The 20,414-nt window shown below is 38.2% G+C and overlaps 1 protein-coding gene across 2 annotated transcripts in view; it reads left to right on the top strand.

Annotated features, from left to right (window-relative positions):
- Positions 1–20,414, top strand: part of tiam2b (TIAM Rac1 associated GEF 2b) — a 60,333-nt gene that overhangs the window by 26,290 nt on the left and 13,629 nt on the right. Inside the window, exons 3-18 of one of the 2 annotated variants that reach the window (XM_073855661.1) lie at positions 313–1,416; positions 1,879–2,323; positions 2,548–2,720; positions 3,319–3,543; positions 3,703–3,888; positions 4,012–4,161; positions 8,575–8,634; positions 10,887–11,060; positions 11,223–11,327; positions 11,734–11,812; positions 11,905–11,994; positions 12,074–12,304; positions 16,225–16,310; positions 18,255–18,434; positions 18,527–18,595; positions 20,128–20,253. In XM_073855661.1, coding sequence (XP_073711762.1) covers positions 319–1,416; positions 1,879–2,323; positions 2,548–2,720; positions 3,319–3,543; positions 3,703–3,888; positions 4,012–4,161; positions 8,575–8,634; positions 10,887–11,060; positions 11,223–11,327; positions 11,734–11,812; positions 11,905–11,994; positions 12,074–12,304; positions 16,225–16,310; positions 18,255–18,434; positions 18,527–18,595; positions 20,128–20,253 — 3,477 coding nt within the window. In that variant the 5' untranslated portion in view covers positions 313–318. The remainder of the gene's footprint in view (positions 1–312; positions 1,417–1,878; positions 2,324–2,547; positions 2,721–3,318; positions 3,544–3,702; positions 3,889–4,011; positions 4,162–8,574; positions 8,635–10,886; positions 11,061–11,222; positions 11,328–11,733; positions 11,813–11,904; positions 11,995–12,073; positions 12,305–16,224; positions 16,311–18,254; positions 18,435–18,526; positions 18,596–20,127; positions 20,254–20,414) is intronic. The other variant, XM_073855663.1, reaches the window with a different exon arrangement.

Raw genomic sequence — 20,414 nt, forward strand, 5'->3', positions numbered from 1 at the left:
ATGGTAAGTTAAATGAAATAGATAGATAGATGGATGGATGGATGGATGGATGGGTGGGTGGGTGGATGAATGGATGGATGGATAGATAGTTGGATGGATAGTTGGATGGATAGATAGTGGTAGTTAAATGAAATTAGATAGATAAATGGATAGATAGACTGAAGGATGGATGGTGGTAGTTAAATAAAATTAGATGGACGGACAGACAGACAGGTCATATGAATACCACATGTATGCTTTTGAATATGCACTTTATTTGTACTATAAGATGAATAGATACTCATCTGTCTCTTTGTTTCATTGTTTTTTTCCATCAGAATGGGTAACACTGATAGTCATTCCAGCAGTTTTATCCCAGGTAAGGGTAAGTCCGGCTCAATGAAGCTGCACACTCATAAGGAGGACACCCTCTCCCCACACACTTGGTGGAGGAACAGTAAGAGCACCCCTGAATGCAAAGGCAGAAATGGTATTTCATCGCACAAGAACAGTCAGCCTTACATCTCCCATCATTACGACTGCATTAAAGGAGGAGCTGGCGACAGAATGTACACAGAGAGCCACCAGGACTATAGCAACCTTTTGTTCCAGGGAAATGGTTTCTTTGTAGGATATTCACAGCAGACCGGTTGCAGCATTCAGGATCCTGTAAAGAGACCCATCTCTGATGTGCCTGACATTAAGAGCAGTCCTAAAGTACTTTTGAGAGATGATGGAAGTCTCCGAGTGGAGTTTAGTAAAGCACGAAGGGAGCTGAATGTTGAGCTGCCAATGAGTGGTCATCTCACTGGACCTGTCGATGCTACCCAGAGGACGAGTAATGGTAGCTCTCTTAGCTCTGAGGAATCATGGTATGACTCACCTTGGGGAAATGGGACAGAGCTTTGCGACAACGTCTTCACCGGCAGCCAGCCTTCCGACAACAGTAGCGGATACACCACACTCTCGTCCACACGTACAGTGGACTTTGAACAACCTGAGAACCCTATGGGTGGCCTCACGTGCCAAACCACAGTGCATGGGAGTGGGTACGCAAGCAGCGATTGCAATAGTAACGGATACACCTACCGCGCTGAAGATGACAGTGGCATTGGAGATTCGGTCCTTCTTCATTTAGAACACAATGGGTTTTCTGACCTCTACACAAATCCCAACGTGACAGCGCCATTCCCCACTGACGGCATTCCAACCACGGATTGTCTCAAGAACCGCCCTCATCTCCAAGATTCTCTGACCTCAACCCTGGGTGTGAGTTCCCTGGAGGACATTAAGGAAGCCCAGCATTACACCTCCCTCACGCTGCCCTGTAGAAGATCGGTTCCTGACGGGAACACAAGGAAGGACTCACTCAAAAGTCGTATCCGCCGCCTCAGCGATTGGACGGGAAGTCTGAGCAGGAAAAAGCGAAGACTGCAGGTGAGAAAATTATTGTGGTTTTGTTGGCAGCATAAGCTGTTACTTCTGCAGACCTTCCTGTTTAACTCTTATCTGTCATTATCATGCAGATGTTAGCATAGACGGCATAATGCAGGGATGGGCAGCTTCGGTCCTGGAGGGCCGGTGTCCTGCAAAGTTTAGCTCCAACTTGCCTCAGCACACCTGCTTAAAAGTTTCTAGTATGCCTAGTAAGACCTTAACTGGCTGCTTCAGGTGTGTTTAATTATGGTTGGAGCTAAACTCTGTAGGACACCGGCCCTCCAGGACTGAAGTTGCCCATCCCTGGCATAATATATCAATTTTATTAATTAGAGATTTTTTTAATTGGTCTACTTTTGGACTGAGTTTGATTCTTGCAAAGATGTTAACATAAGTAATGACATTAGAGGACAGGTGTGAAAGCCTACAACATTGTCTCAACCATGTTATCATCTATTTCAGGAACCAATCAACGACTTCTCAGATGATTTCAATTGTGAAGCCGAGGGTAGGCAAGATGAATCCAGGCCATTTTGGAACCCCATGTCCTCCCAGAAACACCTAGACAGCTCCGGGTCCTTAACAGGACCATTTGGACAGCAGAACCAGGGTGCGCTTCAGAGGCAGGACATCTATGAGAACTTCATGCAGGGGCTGAAGACTTCATGCAGCAGCAGTGGAACGGCTGAGGGACTTCAGGTCTGGGAGGGTGATGGGGAACAGGGGGAGAGCAGCAGTGGCTCAATGGGCTCTTTGGAGCAAATGGACTTCCTCTTTCAGAAGGAGCAGGGGGTCGTGAGGAGGGCTGGTTGGTTGGGTTTCAAGCCTCTCATTACCCTTCACAAAGACCGCAAACTGGAGCTGGTAGCGAGACGCAAGTGGAGACAGTATTGGGTCACGCTAAAAGGTGAGATTCAATCAAGCTGGCAGTAAAGGCATATTCAGATGAACATCCAAAAATGCATCTTTATCAACTATGTCATAACACCTAGGACCAAGAAATCATCACTTTGCATTTGTTTCTAATTTATTTAGACTTTTTGTTATCTGTATTTGATATTTCAAAAGCTGTGTTGTAATGGATAAAGTCTCCTATTTTTCAAGCTCTAATTGTTTTCCTGTCTCCTGTAGGCTGTACGCTTTTGTTAGGCGAGTCCAATGTAAAGACCTCGCCAGAACAGGAATGTACACCACGTTATGCAGTTTTGGCTGAAGACAGTATAGTGCAGGCAGTACCTGAGCATCCCAAAAGAGAGAACGTCTTCTGTCTCAGTAATGCCTGTGGAGATGTTTATCTCTTTCAGGTTTGTGACCCTTTTTATATAACATAGTACTGCAGACGTACGGTAGTATCCCTTGTGTAGCATGCTGTATTCAGTTTAGTTTTGTGACCCTTAGTAAGATCATGGGATGGGTTGTTCACTCCACAGTTGAATATTTCAAGCGCATGCTCTTCATGCGGTCAGTGTGGCATTCAGAAACCACAGCTATGCTTTATATTGACTCAAAATTATTGTTTGTGGTAAGACTGCTACAGACGTTTAAAAAAAGCTTGTCCTCACATCACATCGGACAGTTTGTGTATCTGTTTTTATGTGATGTTGGAATAATGAGTCTTATTCACTTATAATTGCGTATGTTTTTTGTATTTATACGCACATTTGAAAGAAACTGTTGGTTATTTACTTAGCATTTAGGACACTTTGTCCCATACTTCAGCTTGCATTGTTTCCCACTACTGGCCTCCACTTCATACCCATTTCCTGCTAAATAAATCTGTCTAAAACCATCAAAACAAGATCAGACTAACTAACTTGGCCAGTCTAGAACATCTCAGTCTTGTTCAGGCACTATATGTGAATAAGCAAAGCACCTGCAGAATGACCAACCTACCGTCCACAGGCTGCAAACCAGACAGATCTGGAAAACTGGGTGACTGCCATCCACTCGGCCAGCGCCTCACATTTAGCCAAGCGTCAGGGGAAGGAAGACACTCTGCGTCTGCTGGAGAGCCAGAGCAGATCTCTACTGCAGAAGATCGACATGGACGGTAAGATGAAGAAGATGGCTGAGCTGCAGCTGTCCGTCATCAGCGACCAGAAGAACAGGAAGGCTATTGAGAGCCAGGTACGGATTCAATTTTAAGGATTAAAGGGCAAAGCTGAACAGATTTAGTAAATTGGGCAATTAAATGATTGATGGTGATGATCCATCACAATATAATCTTTGTTTCCTATACTTCCTTTTGTATTCAATTCACAGTGATGTTTCATCCCTTGCACACAGATTTTTCAGTGGGAGCAGAACTTGGAAAAGTTCAACCTGGAGCTCTTCCGTATGCGCTGTTATCTGGCTAGTCTACAGGGCACTGAGCTGCCCAACCCAAAAGGTCTGCTGGCCACCGCCGGGCGGCCATCTAAAACGGTGCTGGGCCGTCTGGGAATCTTCTCAGTCTCGTCTTTCCATGCGCTGGTGAGGAACAGTCACATGCTTTTGGGTTTCTCAATAGAGATCAATAAAGACCTACCTTTTAGACATTTCACAAAAGTAAATTAGGCAAGAGATGTTTAAAAATATTAATGTGTGCTTGTGCAGATATGTACTCGTGACGAGGCGACCCTGAAGAGACGATCTCGCTCTCAGCCTCGAAACGTGAGAAACAAACGCGGGCTCCTCTTTTCCTCACAGAAGGGATTGGACAGTCTGACCATGCGAAACGGTGAAAAGAGACAGTCTCTGTCCCAGGTAAGACTGAAGACTTAATCCACATTTATAATGCTGTTTAGCTCTGAAAAACTTTTGAAAATGTAAATGCCATGTTTCCATGCCATCTCTTCAAATGGTAAAGCATTCACATATGACAAAAATTATATTATCAAATATAATTTTAAATATATTACAAAAAATATATGTACTGAAATATATTTTGAAATATGTTTCCAAAATTGTATTTTTTGCCAATGTATGTTTTTGGACATTTTTTGAAATGTTTATATATATATATATATATATATATATATATATATATATATATATATAAATATATAAATATATAAATAAATAAATATATATATATATATTAGTGATGCGCCGATGTATCGGCCGATGTATCGGCCACCGATATTTATCGGCCACCGATATTTATCGGCCGATTTGTGATGAATTTGATACCATCGGCATATCGGCAATAGCACGAGAAAGGCCGATACCGATTGTTTATTAATTAACCGCATAAAGGCAATGAGGCAATGTTGCATGTTTGTTGTTCAATTAAAATGATTTAATGTTCTGGTGTGCTCTATACTTAAGCACAGACAGAATACCTTTGTTGAGCTGGCTCAAATGTCTTGGACAATAAAAGAAACAAACTGCACTTTAGTGGGGGAAAAGAAGTCCAACTTTATTTGAAGTAGCAATATTTATATGGTCAGTTGAATGTTAATTAGATCCAATCCATTTTCAGTAAAAATAATTTGATGCAGAAATAAACTAGCTAATAGACCAACTGTATAGTATTGTACACAAGTGTTTAATATCGGTATCGGTATTGGCCAGAAGTTGTCTGTTTAAATCTATATCAGCCCAAAAAAATCCTATCGCTGCATCCCTAATATATATATATATATATATATATATATATGTATATATATATGTATATTTATTTGCGTTCACGTCGCATTGGAAGAAAATCTTTGTATGGTTCAAACCTGTAAACATAACAGGTTTAAAAAATTATTTTTTTCAATGTTAATATTTTATATGTAAATAGTTTCCAATTCAAAAATATATTTAATTAAGCTTTACTTTGTACAAAATGTATTTAGCATATATTTTTTGCCGTATGGGCTGCCTTACCAGCGCAAAACGGTCATGATTTCTATTCCAGGAAACCAAAATACCATCCAAAGTAAATACTTTGAGTGCACTTTAAGGCGCTTTAAATAAAAGCATTTGCTAAATGCATAAATGTAAATGTTACATAAAATGAAGTATTTTATCGCTTTGCATTTTAAACCTGAATACCACCAAACAGGTCCTTATTCAGATAATTTTACAAATGCAATCAATACTGTTTTATCAAAAGAATTGTTATTTTAAAACTATAATTTAAGAAGTCAGTAATATTTTAAAAGGGTCACTTTACCTTAAATTTAACAATAAAGGCTATTCATCCATATGTATTTAAGAAAGGTGAAGTTTGTTTGGAGTCTGTGGTTCGCTGGGCGCTTCAGGCAGGTGGAAAACTGATCACTTATTTACAACACAATCCTGTTTTACTCATTTACTCGCACAACAACATGTTAATGCTGTCCGCAGGTGTCAGGGTGGGAAACACTTTCACAGTCCTCTCGGTTTAAACAAACATCCACAGACTCGCTCATTAAAGCTTTCTCTCGAGGTCAAATGGCAGGAAAACAAACAGTGGCTCTGTTTCTTTCGGCCTCCGGAGGGATTGGGGACTGTTTTGGAAATTTGCTGTTTCTGAATCAGTTCTTGTAATTTAGCCTAGATCAGCATTCCTTCTCTGTGCATGAGCTCGAAACTCACATGCACGATTGTGTTGCCCATCTCACATGAGATCAGAGCCTCCATAATGATCCGTCCTTAAATGGACCTAATCTGGTCAAAACAGCCTGTAATAGCGCACGCTACCAAAGACGGGAATTACCATAAACTGCATGTGGTTGATTGTTGCAAGCTGCTTGTCTGAGAGGAGAGACAGCTGGCCATGTGAAAGCTGGAGGCTTCCTCTGCACATATGTAGCAGGGACGGTGTTACAGGAGAGCACTGTGATTGTTTCCATAGGGTTCGAATGCAGATAAATGCCTTGTTAGTAGTATTGCTATTGTTTATTTGTATATTGTAGCTCAGTTGCAAAAAAACTGCACAATAGAGGCTATGTGCAACAAACATCAGTATTCCTGCAGCTGGAGTATCTTTTTAATTTCAATGGAAGTGCCCCGATTTAAAAAATGCTAGAAGTTGGAGCCGTTCTTTTCAGAGTGCCGAAAGTTGAAAAATGTTTGGGTGAAACATTGAGCTTGTCAATGTCACTTTGCTCTTTGTCATCCAATTACATTGGAGTAGGGTCGGGGCAAATACCGCACTAACCAACCGCAGCGTTCACTGACTGATAAACAGAAGTGTCATAGCAGCTAAAGCCCTGAGCCGAAAAAAAGTGCCAACAGTCAGCATTCACCTGACGTTTTCAGCCGTGTTTAAACACTTTGGTGGACTTTTGTTTGAGCTTCATTAAATAGAGAGTGTTTTACTCAAGATGCCTTAAAAGGAGCTACCAAACACCAAGACTTATCCAGACACAATGCGATTTGATTCCTGCAATGGGCAATTTTTTTTTTAGTTAGGACGAACTTTGTTTAACATGGCAGATGAACCTTTTATCGTGTGTCATGGTATTGCTTGGTGCCTGGTTAGGACACAGTGAAAGATGAGCATAAGCCAAGATGCTGAAACACTGGTACATGCTTTTGTCACTACACGCCTTGATTATTGTGACTTACTATGTTTTAGATTTATATCTCCGAAGAGTCTTTAGCTTAATCAGATTTATAAAAGAAAGATTAGCTTTACAGAATCTTTCTGATAACATACGAAAAAATGAAGGAGGAGTGACTACCGCGGGAGGAGCAAGTACGAGTCATACAACAACACTATACAACACTTATGATTCACTACATGTTTGCGTCATTTATATAATATGCACGCGCCTTTTTCCAACATAAGATTGAAGTCTGTCTTACCACATGCAACTCATGACCCGGTTGGGACTTTTCAATGAAATCTAGCTCATCAAACACACGCAGAACTCCGCTGCTACCCCAGATAATAAACTATATCCATCGTTTCCATAAGGCTGACTTTCTTCTCCTTACATCCAAAAACACACTTCTTCTTTCGTGCCATTGTTGAGTTTTGAGATTAAACAAAGCATGATGTGATGTTTGTAAGTTCTAGTGTCTCCCACTGATTGACGGGTGGGCGGGGTTTTCCGCGGGAAGTGCCCATATAAAGAAGTGGTACGTATAGAAACCCCTGAAACGTCAGCTGGACCCGTAATCGAAAAAAACCTTTCAGAAACATGTACGAACCACGAACGAAGTGCATTCGGCACAGAATACTCTACTGTAACATGCCAAACTACTTTTTTGACACTTTGCCTACGTTTAGCATGAGGAAACAACTCTATAACTGTGTTAATAAGTCAGAATGCTTGAAATATCATTGAACCACCCCTTTAAATTTTCCTCACAAACAACACACTTCTTTGGTGACATTGATTTCGCATAAACTCTTGGTTTGAAACTATTCTGGTTCAAATGCCCATATAAGGACTTCCACTGTACTTCCTGCACTGAAATTGCCCATAAAATACATAAAGCAAGATTGTTACATATGAATCGTTCATGTTCGAAAAAAACACTTCCGAAACTTGTACGAACCCTGGCACAGAAATACCAACTGCTTTTTTGATATTGCCTATGTTTATCATGAGGAATCCAACTCTTTAACTGTGTTCATAAGTCAGAATGCATGAAATACTTTCTTTTATAATGACAGATGGTCATCAACACTGTAAAGAATCAGCTAAACCAAAGTTTATTCAACTCTGGTTATTTGCAAGTAAGGATTTCCCTTGAAGGGTAGCTGCATATGTGAATGTGTGCAGACAGTGAGCTAGTTCAGTTTTTAGTAGTTTTTGTGCTTTGGTTTCACTTGATCTCCATTAATTGTAGAAGAAAAGTCTTATCTTTTTATAGTTTGTATAGACTTCATCCATATGATAAGTGTGTGCTCGTATGCACACAGCATTAATATGTCAACATATTTTGAGGACTTAAGACGTATGGGTGTCTCGAGCGAGACCAAGATGTGCCTCCCACCTCGACCTGATGATTAAAGCTGATGCATCTGTCTCCTCTTATAGATCTATAATTTCACCCAGACCTCTCATTATTTCCTAGTAAACCTCATGGTTATTTCTGGTGAGATCTGCAATCAGAATAGTATCAAAGACGGCGCCTCACACGGATGGTTTCTAATTAAAGCATAAAGAAGGAAACATGCATGTCGCTCTGTGTATCTTCTGATGTGTGTTTAATGTTTTTTCTATGTGTGTGTGTGTGTGTGTGATACAGATATTTGAGGGATCTTCTTCAACATCATTTGGTCATCCATCGAGGCAGAGCAGCTCAGAGGTAAATAAACTTCAAATCACACCTGTTCCTGTTAATCTGAGTTTTTGTCTCAGCCATGTTGATGGTCACCTTGTTTTCCATCTGGTTAGGAAACTCTAGTTTTGTTATTGTATATTTACAGCTGTTTTTGTTGACCAAAAGTATTCACACCTCAAATTTTACTCTGAGTTTGTTCTGGGGTGTCAGCAGTACTAAGATGAATCTCTCTGCCACTTATCCTGTGAGAAGGTTAAGGGTGAGGTGGGGTGCGTTCCCCTTTCACTGCACTCAACTCAAACAGCTGTCACAACAACCTGCTGATCTGTGGACATTATGCAGTTTAAACAGACCGGAGGGGTGCAGAAATGGGGGAGGATTATTCCATTGCTGTTCAACTTCATTGTCAATAAAGAGATTAGACAGAGCAAGACAAACATATTGCACACATGTAGAATAAGATTAGATGTCTAAGGGCCTTTTTACACCTGGTCATTTTTATGTGTTTTCTCTAATCTGATAGCTACAGTATCTAATTTGTTAAAACTTTTCTATTTACATTCGGGCACATAAACAAATTTCAATCTGATCTTCTACTTCTGCGCAAAATGCAAATGATGCTTATGCAACAAAAGGCAGCACTTACAGTGTGTGCTGACATGTTGGGCTCAACGTTTTATGTCTTTGTTTAATATCATTCGAGTTTGTCATTGGACTATTTTATTGGTTCCAGAAAGCTTTTTTACCCACTGTCGTCACTCCATAAATCAATAAGCGTGTCGTCTTTGTTTGTTTGCGTTTGGGAGGAGTAAAGCGCTGACATATGTGACTTCATCTACCAGATGCATTTACATTTGTCTAGTTTCATCTGAATTGCATCCCATAAAGTGGTTTGTGCAATCGTCTTGAAAACGTTTGGAGGGCATTTACACATGGTCTTTTGATCAGATAGCTATCCGGTCAGAGAAAACGCATATAGTGACCAGGTGTAAAAAGTTTTTGGTTTATATTTAATATTTAAGTACATTAAACATCTAGTAATTTTTTCGTACTTTTACTCAAGAAAGTAAAAGTACACAATTTTTATGTAATTAGGCATTAAATCAGTTTTAATATGCAATATATAATGAATACACAGTATGATTTTATGCTTTAGAATGTAGTGAACATTTGTTAGTAAAGAAAGGTAAATTTTTTCCCAAGACAAACACTCTGATAAAGCATAGATTCTTGGAAAATGTAACTAAAATACTTAAGTATTATACACCTCTGTAAATTTGGTTAATGTCACGTTTACAATAATAATCCAAGTATTGCATTTCCATGTAAGCTAAAAAGGCATGTCTGGTTTAGTTTGATACATGTCATCCAATTAATTTACTAAATGTCCTATAGTCTCAGTAAACTATACGCAGCATGTGACCCTGGATCACAAAACCAGTAATTTTAATGTATTGGTTTGTTAGGATAGGACAATATTTGGCTGAGATACAACTATTTGCAAATCTGGACTCTGAAGGTGCAAAAAAATCAAAATGTTTATAAAATCGCCCTTAAAGTTGTCCAAATGAAGTCCTTAACAACACATATTACTAATGATAAATACATTTTTGATATATTTATGGTAGGATATTTACAATATATCTTCATGGTACATGATCTGCACTTAATATCTTAATGATTTTTGGCATACAAAAAATCGATAATTTTGACCCATACAATGTATTGTTAATTTTTGCAAATATACCAGTGTGACTTATGACTGGTTTTGTAATCCAGTATCACATATTATGTATTAGATTACAGTTTTTAGTGAGGACAATGAATTTTGAAATAATATCTTGTATTCAATATTATATTTAATAATTTTCCTGTTTTCCTTTTTTTCAAGTAAAGCTGCTTCGAAACAATGCAGCACTGTAAAAAACAATATTTAAATAAATGGTAACACTTTAATAAAAAATTGTATTGAACCGAATTGAAGTGTTAAAACTACAAATGACAAAAGTGAACCCCCCAAACCTCCAAACCCTTAAACATGCTTTGTCACATGTATATATATTTATTAATGTATCTATATCTAGATCATGCAAGACTTTATGATAAGTGTAAATAAACACAACTTTCATTTGAGTTGCATACACACCTAAAATCATCTAAAACTAATGAACTGATTTTAAATCTAAAGTGAACTATAGAACTATAATAAATGTATCTAATAATACTTCTACTTTATTCACTCTTTATTTCTTTCTTTTACCCATTGGATTCTTCAGCAAGGGCTAAATGTTTTTACCAAAGTGAATTCAGCAGCGCCATCTGAAGGCCATCCGTGGGATTACTGCACCCCAGAGAGTCGAGTTTGTCTGCTGATGCCCGACAGTCAGGTCATCAGTGTTCCCATCAAACATGACTCTGTGGTCATCGATGTTCTCTTCTCCGCATGCAAGGTAGTTTACTTTCACAAAACTGCTCTAAGCTGGCAAAATATGGATAATGTATAGTATGTACCTGTACAGTCTGTAAGGTGTTTTGTGGCTGTCACAGCAGTATTGATTTGCTGTAACAACTCAGTACACATGTTGAAAGTGTTGGTGTTCATGTGAATGAAGGTTAAGCAGTTGGATCCTGCTCTGCACTGTTTGCATATGATGAGATATTTGGGTGGAGATGTGGAGAGAAGCAGTCCAGCACCAACAGAGCTGCTGAGGAACCTGGTGAGACTTTAAACACGCTCCTAAAAAGGATTCATCATAATCTGGTTAAACGAGCCACGTTCAGCCTTTTAAAAATAATGCTTAAAAGTTCAAATAAGTGATATAGACATCTAAGATCTCAGTTCAAAAATAAAAAGTGTTCATTGTGGGTCTTTTTTAATTCACAACTTTAACCCTTTAATTGTCACCGTCCCACAGGTTTTACATATATAAAATAATAACTACTTAGTCTAAACCTACACTAATCTTGACAAAATATATTGTTGGAAAGCTATCAGATTGAAGTTTTCATATTTTGCATTTTGCAAAAATAATGTCACAGTCGAATAGGTGGGTCCAAGGCGTTGATAAATGTTGAGAAATAAAGTTTGAGAAATGTGTTGTGTCTGCTCTGGTTTGACAACAGGTCTATGATGAACTTGAAGTTTTGCCTCTCAGTGTTTTTCACTTGAACATGACCCGTCCTGACATATCTATGGATTTTGGTGAGTAGAGCATATGTATTTCATTCAAAAATAAATGTTTTATTATTATGATGTTGTTTTCCAGATGTGATTTATTGTCTGTCTCTCTGCAGGTTTCGCGGTCACGGGTCATGTGGATGGCGCCAGAAGGAGTCACGTCTATGTGAGTGAGGTGAATCCTAATGGCCTGGCATTCGCTGAAGGTAACATTAAACTTTTCCTTTGGCTTAATAAAGTTTGAGCATTTCAGATTTATTCATATGATGTGGATTTCAATCGTAGGTCTTAGAGCGGGAGATGAGATCTTGACTCTTAATGGTGCCAGCGTGGCATCTCTGGACCTCGGTCTCATGCAGAGCTTCTTCGGCCAGCAGGAGCTCCGTCTGGTCCTCAGACGTGAAGATAATAACTCAGACGACCAGAGCTGCACATGGCCAGAATGTGACTTTAGTGAACCCGATCAAGCTCCACCTCCTCATGATGTCATCATTCACCTGGAGCAGCTGACCACAGGTAGGATAGCAGCTGTCTTTATCATGCACTCATCTGTGTTGACATGAAATATTTCTGCGCTAACCTAATATGACCTGCAGAGGGCAGCACACACCTTTTTTTATCTGCATTCACATTTACGCATTTAGTATGCTGTTATATTCAAAGTGACTTACAATGTGTTTAAGGCATGGGGCTTTAAGGGATCCTTGGGGGTCTGTGGTGGTATTTCCGGGATTCTCCTAATTTAGTTTGAATGCAAAATAATAGTTTTGGAAAATTAAACAAAAAATAGATTAATAGGCTAATAATAAAAACACAATATAATGTATTCAGTTAAATTTAAATGTAATGTAGTATGGCAAATTTTTTATATTAGTCTCTTTGTAACGTACCCATAATAACAAAGTATGTATTATAAATAATAATAAATACAGTCCTAATTTGATACATATAGGGTTCTGGGGTCTATGCTCCTCCTCTCTACAATTGTAATTGTAAATGTGCAGCAGTGTGGAAACAGCTGAAAGGGCTTTGGACAGCTCCAGGCGTCTCTTGCCTTTTGAAACACTGCAAACAATACATTGAAAAGTGCCTGCTGTCTTTATGATGAGAACCTAATAACGGACGATTTGTTTCACAGCATGACGCTGTCAAAATGCCCAGACATAAACATTACACCACAGGGTATGTTTGCTGAAACAGGAACATCGCTGGGATAGAGTGTCCTGTAGCGTGACTTTATATTATATATAACTTATTATTTGAACTATAAACGCTATAAATGTTTCACATTTCATGTTTTTTTTTGTTCTCTTGTGATCTTTTTAACAAAGACCTACAGTGGGGCAAATAGCTAGATTTTTACCTTTGCATTTTTACCATTGTAAGTGGTTGCCTGGGCATTAGGGTGTTTTGCGTAGAGATGCACCAATTGCAATTTTAATGATAATATAATAATAATATAATATTTTATTTTATATTTTATTTTCTTGACCGATTCCGTTTTTTTTATTTTTCTGTAGGTGTGACATTCCAATACCAATTTTTGCCGATTATCTTTCTAAGAACTATAATTGACAGCATATAGGCTACAAACAAAAATCCACTTTTCTTTAATAAAAATCATTTCTTAAAGAAAATAATCATTGCACTTTCAATTACAAGATCTTCTTTCATTTGAACAGATCTCAAAATAAAGTGCTCTCAGACTCAGTCAGGCTCACTGACATTATGTTAGATGTCCAAATATCAGTTTGGGTTTGGCTTGTAACCGGCTGCGTGTGTGATAAGTAGGGATGGGCAAGGTGGTTTATTTATTTATTGTGGTTATGGCGCCATTTGGAGGTCTGATTGGTTAGGGTTACAAGTGCCTGTGGTCCACAGTAGAAAGTCAAGACTGGGGCATGTTTGCAGCGTGTTGACACACTCATTATTTTCATGCTTATTAATCTCGATGCAAATCAATTTCAATCACACTTACCGTAATTCCTCAAATAAAGACCGGGGCCTTTATTTACCTTAACTGGTGAAGGTAACAGGCTTTTATTTGAAGCAGGCTTTTATTAGAGACAGGCCTTTATTTCAAATTTCATCTGTTTGATAAATATTTTTTTTTAATTAGCCATTAAATTAAAAGCGATAGCGTTTTAGTGGATAGAGATCATTCATTTTTTAACAGTATATTTTTTTAAGGTTGTTAAAAAATCCGTCAGTAGCACGGGCGTGCTTTCCTCATTAGAATGCATTTGTTTTGAGCAAAGCAGGAGGTAAAGCACTCTCTTAACACTGGAACCCATCGTAATGTTAAGTCTGTTTTTTTATTTAGTCGTATGTAGCCCTCTCACATGCCTATGATATTGCTTAGTTGATCTGTTGCGTGTGCACCGTAGATATTCACTAGCCCTGCTGCGCGCATTAAAAGGTTTTAACCAAGGCAGATGAAGATGAGTGCTTGCACAGTTGACGTCTCTCCTTTTGAAACGCGCTCTGGCGCGAATACGCTCAAACTGCGTGTAAGCTAAGCTTTGTTTATACTCGCGCTTTGGTCCGCAACGCAATCACGCGGATCGCGCGTGCGTCTCACCAAACAGACGAGGCGTTTATAGTTGACGCGCTAAGCTCTCACTCATTTTCCCCCGGCACTCATCTTTCCCCTTAATTTGAGACCGGCTTTTATTTGAGACCGGCCTTTATTTGTCCGCGATGACCACGCCCCCGGCCACTATCAGAGGCCCGGCTTTTATTTGAATAGCGGCTTTTATTTAAGGAATTACAGTATACATTTCAAAGGATTCACCCATTCCACGGAATTCACACAATACTTTCTTGGCAAGCTTATGGTCCTCTATTTATAATGCTAATATCACCTATATCCCACCCCACATTCCAGAACAATATCACCTGACCCTCGTGCAGCAAACGGATATTTTGGCAAACAAAGCACGGACAAGAAAACAGGACCAGCTAAGAATATTTGATAAACAATAAGATACAGATAGTTTCAAATATTGCCACATAAATACTTTCAAACTCTTAAATAAATAATTTATTTTCTATAAACATATTTAACTCTTTCACCGCCAGGGTTTTTTAAAAAAGTTGCCAGCCAGCGCCAGCGTTTTTCATGATTTTCACAAAATGTTCTTCTTCAAATATATAAACATACAATATATCAAATGAAAGAACAGACCCTCTGCTTTCAAACAAAAAAAAACGTTTCATCCTACCTTCAGTAGTTCTTTTGTAATCAGCTTTTGAATATGGGTAGGTTTCTGCAAAAACACCACATTTTGAGCAAAAAGCTGAGATAATTCCATTTTTGTGATGGACTTTTCATAGAGATCCCATTCAGAGCGATCTTTAAAACAGACACGGACATGCAGCAGCTTGGTTCCGCAACAGGTTTAAAAAGTCGCGGAAGGGGGCCACCTAGTGGATAATAGCGGTATTGCGGAAATACTCTTCATTGGCACGGCAGCGTTTTCTCTTGATTGACGAGATATCTCGTCAATGGCGGGGAAAGAGTTAATAATCTTAAAACTTAGATTAAAACTCAAAATAGTATCAAAGACATTTAACATCAATATTATATTGTTGCTACAAAAATGATTAAAAAAGTAAATTTTTAACAGTTTAGAAGTACAGCAAATCCATGTAATGTGCAAGGTGCACAGGTAAATTTTGCTACCCTACAGACCTAACGTTGTAAAATTGCAACATTGACATAACCTCAAAATCTAATATAATCAAAAACATTCAGCTATATCTTAAAATCGACATGATCTAGACACATAACTAATCACAGAAAAAAATATTTTAGGCATTTTACTTACGTGATTGTTGGTTTATTTAATCCAGTCAAAAAAGTTATGTTCTTCTAGGCAGGTTTGCAGGTTTTGTAAGTTCACGGCCAGGAAAGCAAACCTATTTACAAAGTCTACCATTCAAAATCATCGCATGGTTAAACATTAGGACTTTTTAGTTATGTAAATGTGGTTTTAAAGAGAAAAAAACATGTACAGTTATACTTTATTAGATTTAAACTGATGTTGTAATATTACAACCGAGGGTTTTACAGGGTTAAACTAACTTATGTATTGGACAGAAAGTTTAACTCGCATTGTGAATGCGCACCATCATACGTAAAATCTGCCAATTCCGGTCTCTAGCATCTGTAGTTTTGTGGATATTGTTATGGTTCTGGACCCACGGCATACTTTGTAAAACCAAAGAGAGTCAAAGCCGTCCAGTTTGCAGATGTGTAACTTAAGTGAGAACGGATCAATGGCAGTTAATAAAGGTCAAACGCACGTACGGGTCAGCTTGGAGCGAGCGTGCTGAGTTAATGAACCTTTATTTGTGTTTATTGCTCCATACATCTCTCTTCACTAACCAACCACACTTTCATTAACATCTCTCTCTCTTTCTCTCTCTTTCAGATACGGTGCAGGAGCGGGACGGTCTTGAGGGCTCTGTGGCGCCTGCTTTGAAAGAGTCGAGAGATAAGGCAGAGCGAGACAGAAAGGTAAGCGTGATGAATGTGTAGCCATGCTATCAGAGATTTAGGAGGTGCGAGCTGCTAGTGTTGAGAGATCGGCTGGTGTGATTTGGATTACCGTGTTAGTTATGAGGTCACGTGAAGGGCGAACCATGCACCACTGAATTCCAGAGCTCCTAATGCACGCTTGCCATCCATAGATTTGGTTTCCATTAGTTGGATTTATATGTATTAAATTAGCTTTTTTAGCTAGAGTAAAATGATGGTTCATGTGATCCTGGAAGTGTTTCTGTGATTCACTTTCTTGTTTTCTAAGTTGTCACGGTTGGAAAGTTTGCTGTAACAGACCAGCATATGGTGATGTAGACTGTTAATCCAGGCTTACATTCAGATGCACGCAAGAGAAAGCAACAGAGAGATTAGGATCTACCTGCAGCTGACAGAATGCTTGGAGTTAATGTGTAATATACTGTAGTGTTGTAGATGTATAGAGGAGAGGTCAGAGGTCATGTGTTGGGTGCAGGGTCAGAACAGTGCAGGTGAGGATGATGAGGAATATATTTTCCTCTTCTCTCTGTCGTCAGTCCGTCAGACGATGAAGAACACACTGGCGAAGCTGCTGGATGACATGAAATCGTGTTTGGCATGTGAATGCGTCTCACTGGTACTGAAAACATTTCTCAGTCTTTATATAGTAATGGTGTGCTTGGATATTTTGGTAGCACTTTGTTATACATTTTATTATTACTATAGACATGTTCTTTGTAACCGATGTAGCAGATTTTTGATTTAATGACATCCAGATGTCTACAAATCAGCATATACTGTATGTGAAAGTAAGGAATGAGAAGACTATATTGCTAAATTGTGAATACATCATGGCTCAAAGGTTAAAATGGGCATAAACTTGTAAATGTTGAATTATTTGGTGTTGAATTATTTATTTTTCACAGCATTTGAATAATATGTAATTTTGGCTCTCTTTGAATAATATGTAAAGTGTTGCCTATATAGTTATATAACCTGTAGTTATGCCTTACTGGAGGACATTATATGCATACAGGACCATTTTAACCCATTTGATTGTTCCAGTGGTCTGTAATTATAGCGTGGACCTTGAAATGATCTAACAGTATAATGTTTTATAACATGCTAAACATGTTCACCCTGAAAAACATGCACATACTCACAGTGTAACCTATTTCTAATGTACAACATTTTCAACTGCACTTTACTACGATTATATATAAAATCAAAGCACTCTAGACAGTAATGCAATAAGAAAAGAGCAAATGTTTTCTGTAATACATTTTTCCATGTGTTGAGAGCAGCTCTGCAGAGGGATTTATCAGTTTGTCAGCACTTTATTACACTCTGACAGCACAGATTATAATGACAAATGACTCGAGTTTTCACCGTTGACACGTGTGTTTTATGCAGGGTGCTGAGGTCGAACCATGTGCGCTCTGAAGATAAACCATACTGGATTTCTGTAGTGTACATTTAGCATATAGACCTGAGACACAGCTGGCTCCTGATCCTCACGGCTCAGATGTTTTATCCAGCAGCAGTGTGTTGATTTATTTAACCAATTTATTTACATTGATGCATTTGGCATAACCCGAAGCGCTTTCAATGCAATTCAGAAGAGGTCGGTGATACAGAGAAGGAATAAAGGGTAATGCAAATAGGAATTGGGAGATGGTCTTACTGAGGATTTGTGCACCATGAGAGAGGATCTTATATTTATTCTGATGTTATGTCAAACTTTTATGATCTCTGTCATCTCTTTGAACACAAAAGATGTTTTGAAAAATCTTTATGCTGCTGCATGCAATAAACTTTACCCTGACTCGGTTTACTAAATGCTTTGATTGTATACAAAAATGAGCAGCATGCAAATTCTGTAAAATGCACATTTATAAACAAATTGAATAAAACTACAGGTGTCTTTTCCAATTTCTCATGTAGAACCCAGAGACGACGTGTAACCTCTACCAGACGTTCCCTGAGGGATCCAGCCTTGTGCCGGAGAACCAGAGGAACCCTTACTCCAGCCATGCCAGATCCTCTCCCCGTCACATGTCTGTCACAGAGAGGTTACGGATGGTTATTCAAGAGCTGGTGGACACAGAGAAATCCTATGTGAAGGTATTGAGTTGTGGTCTTTTTATGAGCATACACAATATGAGCATGTGTTCATTTGAGATAAAACTAAGTATGTTATTTGTCTCGTTGTTTAGGACCTCGGATCTCTGTTTGATATCTACCTGAATCCTTTACAAGGAGAAACATTCCTCAGTCATGATGAGGTCAGTTTTGGGGTTCAAAATTATTTCAAGAAGTTAATGAAAGTAGTAGAAGAATCATTGTTGTTATATCATATAGGAGCGGTTTCCCAGACAGGACTTAAGCCTAGTCTCAGTCTAACTTAAATGTTAGTGTTGTCTTGATCAAAAACAACTTGCTCTGACATATCTTAAAATATATCAATGCGATTGTTTTGTCTCAAGATGCACACCAGTAATGTTTATTAATAAATTATGCTTTTAAAAATTACTTAAATGTCTTAATTTAACTAAGGCCTAGTCCTGGTTTAAAATAATCCCTGTCCGGGAAACTGCCTCATTAGGTTAGGGTAATGTGAAGCAAGTAAAGTTGCTTCTCACAAATTTAAAGTTTCTAAAACATTTTGGTGTTTTAATAAAATGTATTCTTTTGTTCACCAAGATTTAATGCATGAAAATAGTTTTATATTTTTATTTATTTAAAAATACAGCTTTTCCACTTTAACTCTTTCGCTGCCAGCTTTTTTTTAAACTTGTCAGCCAGTGGCAGCATTTTTGATGGTTTTAGCAAAAGTAGAACGTCTTCCAGAAAATGTTCTTCTTTAAATATATAAACATACAATATATCAAATGAAAAAACAGACCCTCTGTTTTTAAACAAAAAAAGTTTCATCCTACCTTAATTTGTTCTCTTTTATCACCTCTCAAATATGGGTAGGTTTCTTCAAAAATACAATATTTTGAGCAAAAAGCTGAAATAATTGCTTTATTGTAAAGGACTTTTGTTAAAGATCAGATTCCGAGTGATGATCAAAACATACACCGGGTTTTACTGTTTTTGGATCAGTGGATGCATCTGTGTTTTATAAGTTGGGTAAGAGCACCACCTAGTGGATAATAGCGGAAATACAGATTCCCGTAAAAACTTGTCATTAGCAAAGAAGCGTTTTCTCTTAATTTACAAGATAACTCTGCACTAGCTGTGTTTCCATTACCCTTCAAATTGCGCAAATTGACATTGCGCATTGAAAATACGACCAATTTTGCAAAAACTCCCATATATTGCCAAAAAGTGTTTACGCTCGCATTAGGTGATTTTTTAGGCAACTCGGAAAAGGTGTATTTTGCAAAACTGTAATGCATTTTCAGGCCACCTGATGCAAGTAAGTCACATAATCATTGATGTGATGTTTGGAATGACTTAACGCGAGAGGATATCATTGATTAATGGAAACGCCATCATTTCGCAATAGTCTCTTGTAGAAATTTAGAACATAACGCTAAAGTTTTGTGCAAATCTATAATGGAAACACAGCTAATGGCGGGAAAAGAGTTAATGCAAAAGCCATATTTTTAGAAGGCATCAGCCCAGTCTTTTAAGAATTTGAGCAATATCCTTGTCAACTAATATTACATTATATTTTTAAAAAATAAATTAAATTTTATATTAAAAAGTTATGCATTGTATTAGTTAAAAGTTATGGGAACCTTGCATGTAGTAAATAAAGTTGATGTTTTTGCACATCATGTGTGTAATAGCAGTGGTCTTCCTGTAGATGGAGTCTCTGTTTGGCAGTCTGCCAGAGATGCTGGACTTTCAGAAAGTTTTTCTTCAAACTCTTGAAGAAAGGACAACTTTCTCTCCGGACTACCATACGCTGGAGACCCCAGAGAACCTCAAGGTGAGAATTACAAAAACACTGGATGACCATAGCACTTTTCTCATTGAAAACCCTGTATATGCAACATGCAACTCTTCTTGTAGTTCTGTTCACTTTTTTCATGTAGTCGTGAGTGAATAGAGGCTTTTATTGAAATAAGTGTATTTGTAAATAGTCTTATA

Source organism: Misgurnus anguillicaudatus, chromosome 18, assembly GCF_027580225.2.
Source record: "Misgurnus anguillicaudatus chromosome 18, ASM2758022v2, whole genome shotgun sequence".
NCBI lineage: Eukaryota > Metazoa > Chordata > Actinopteri > Cypriniformes > Cobitidae > Misgurnus > Misgurnus anguillicaudatus.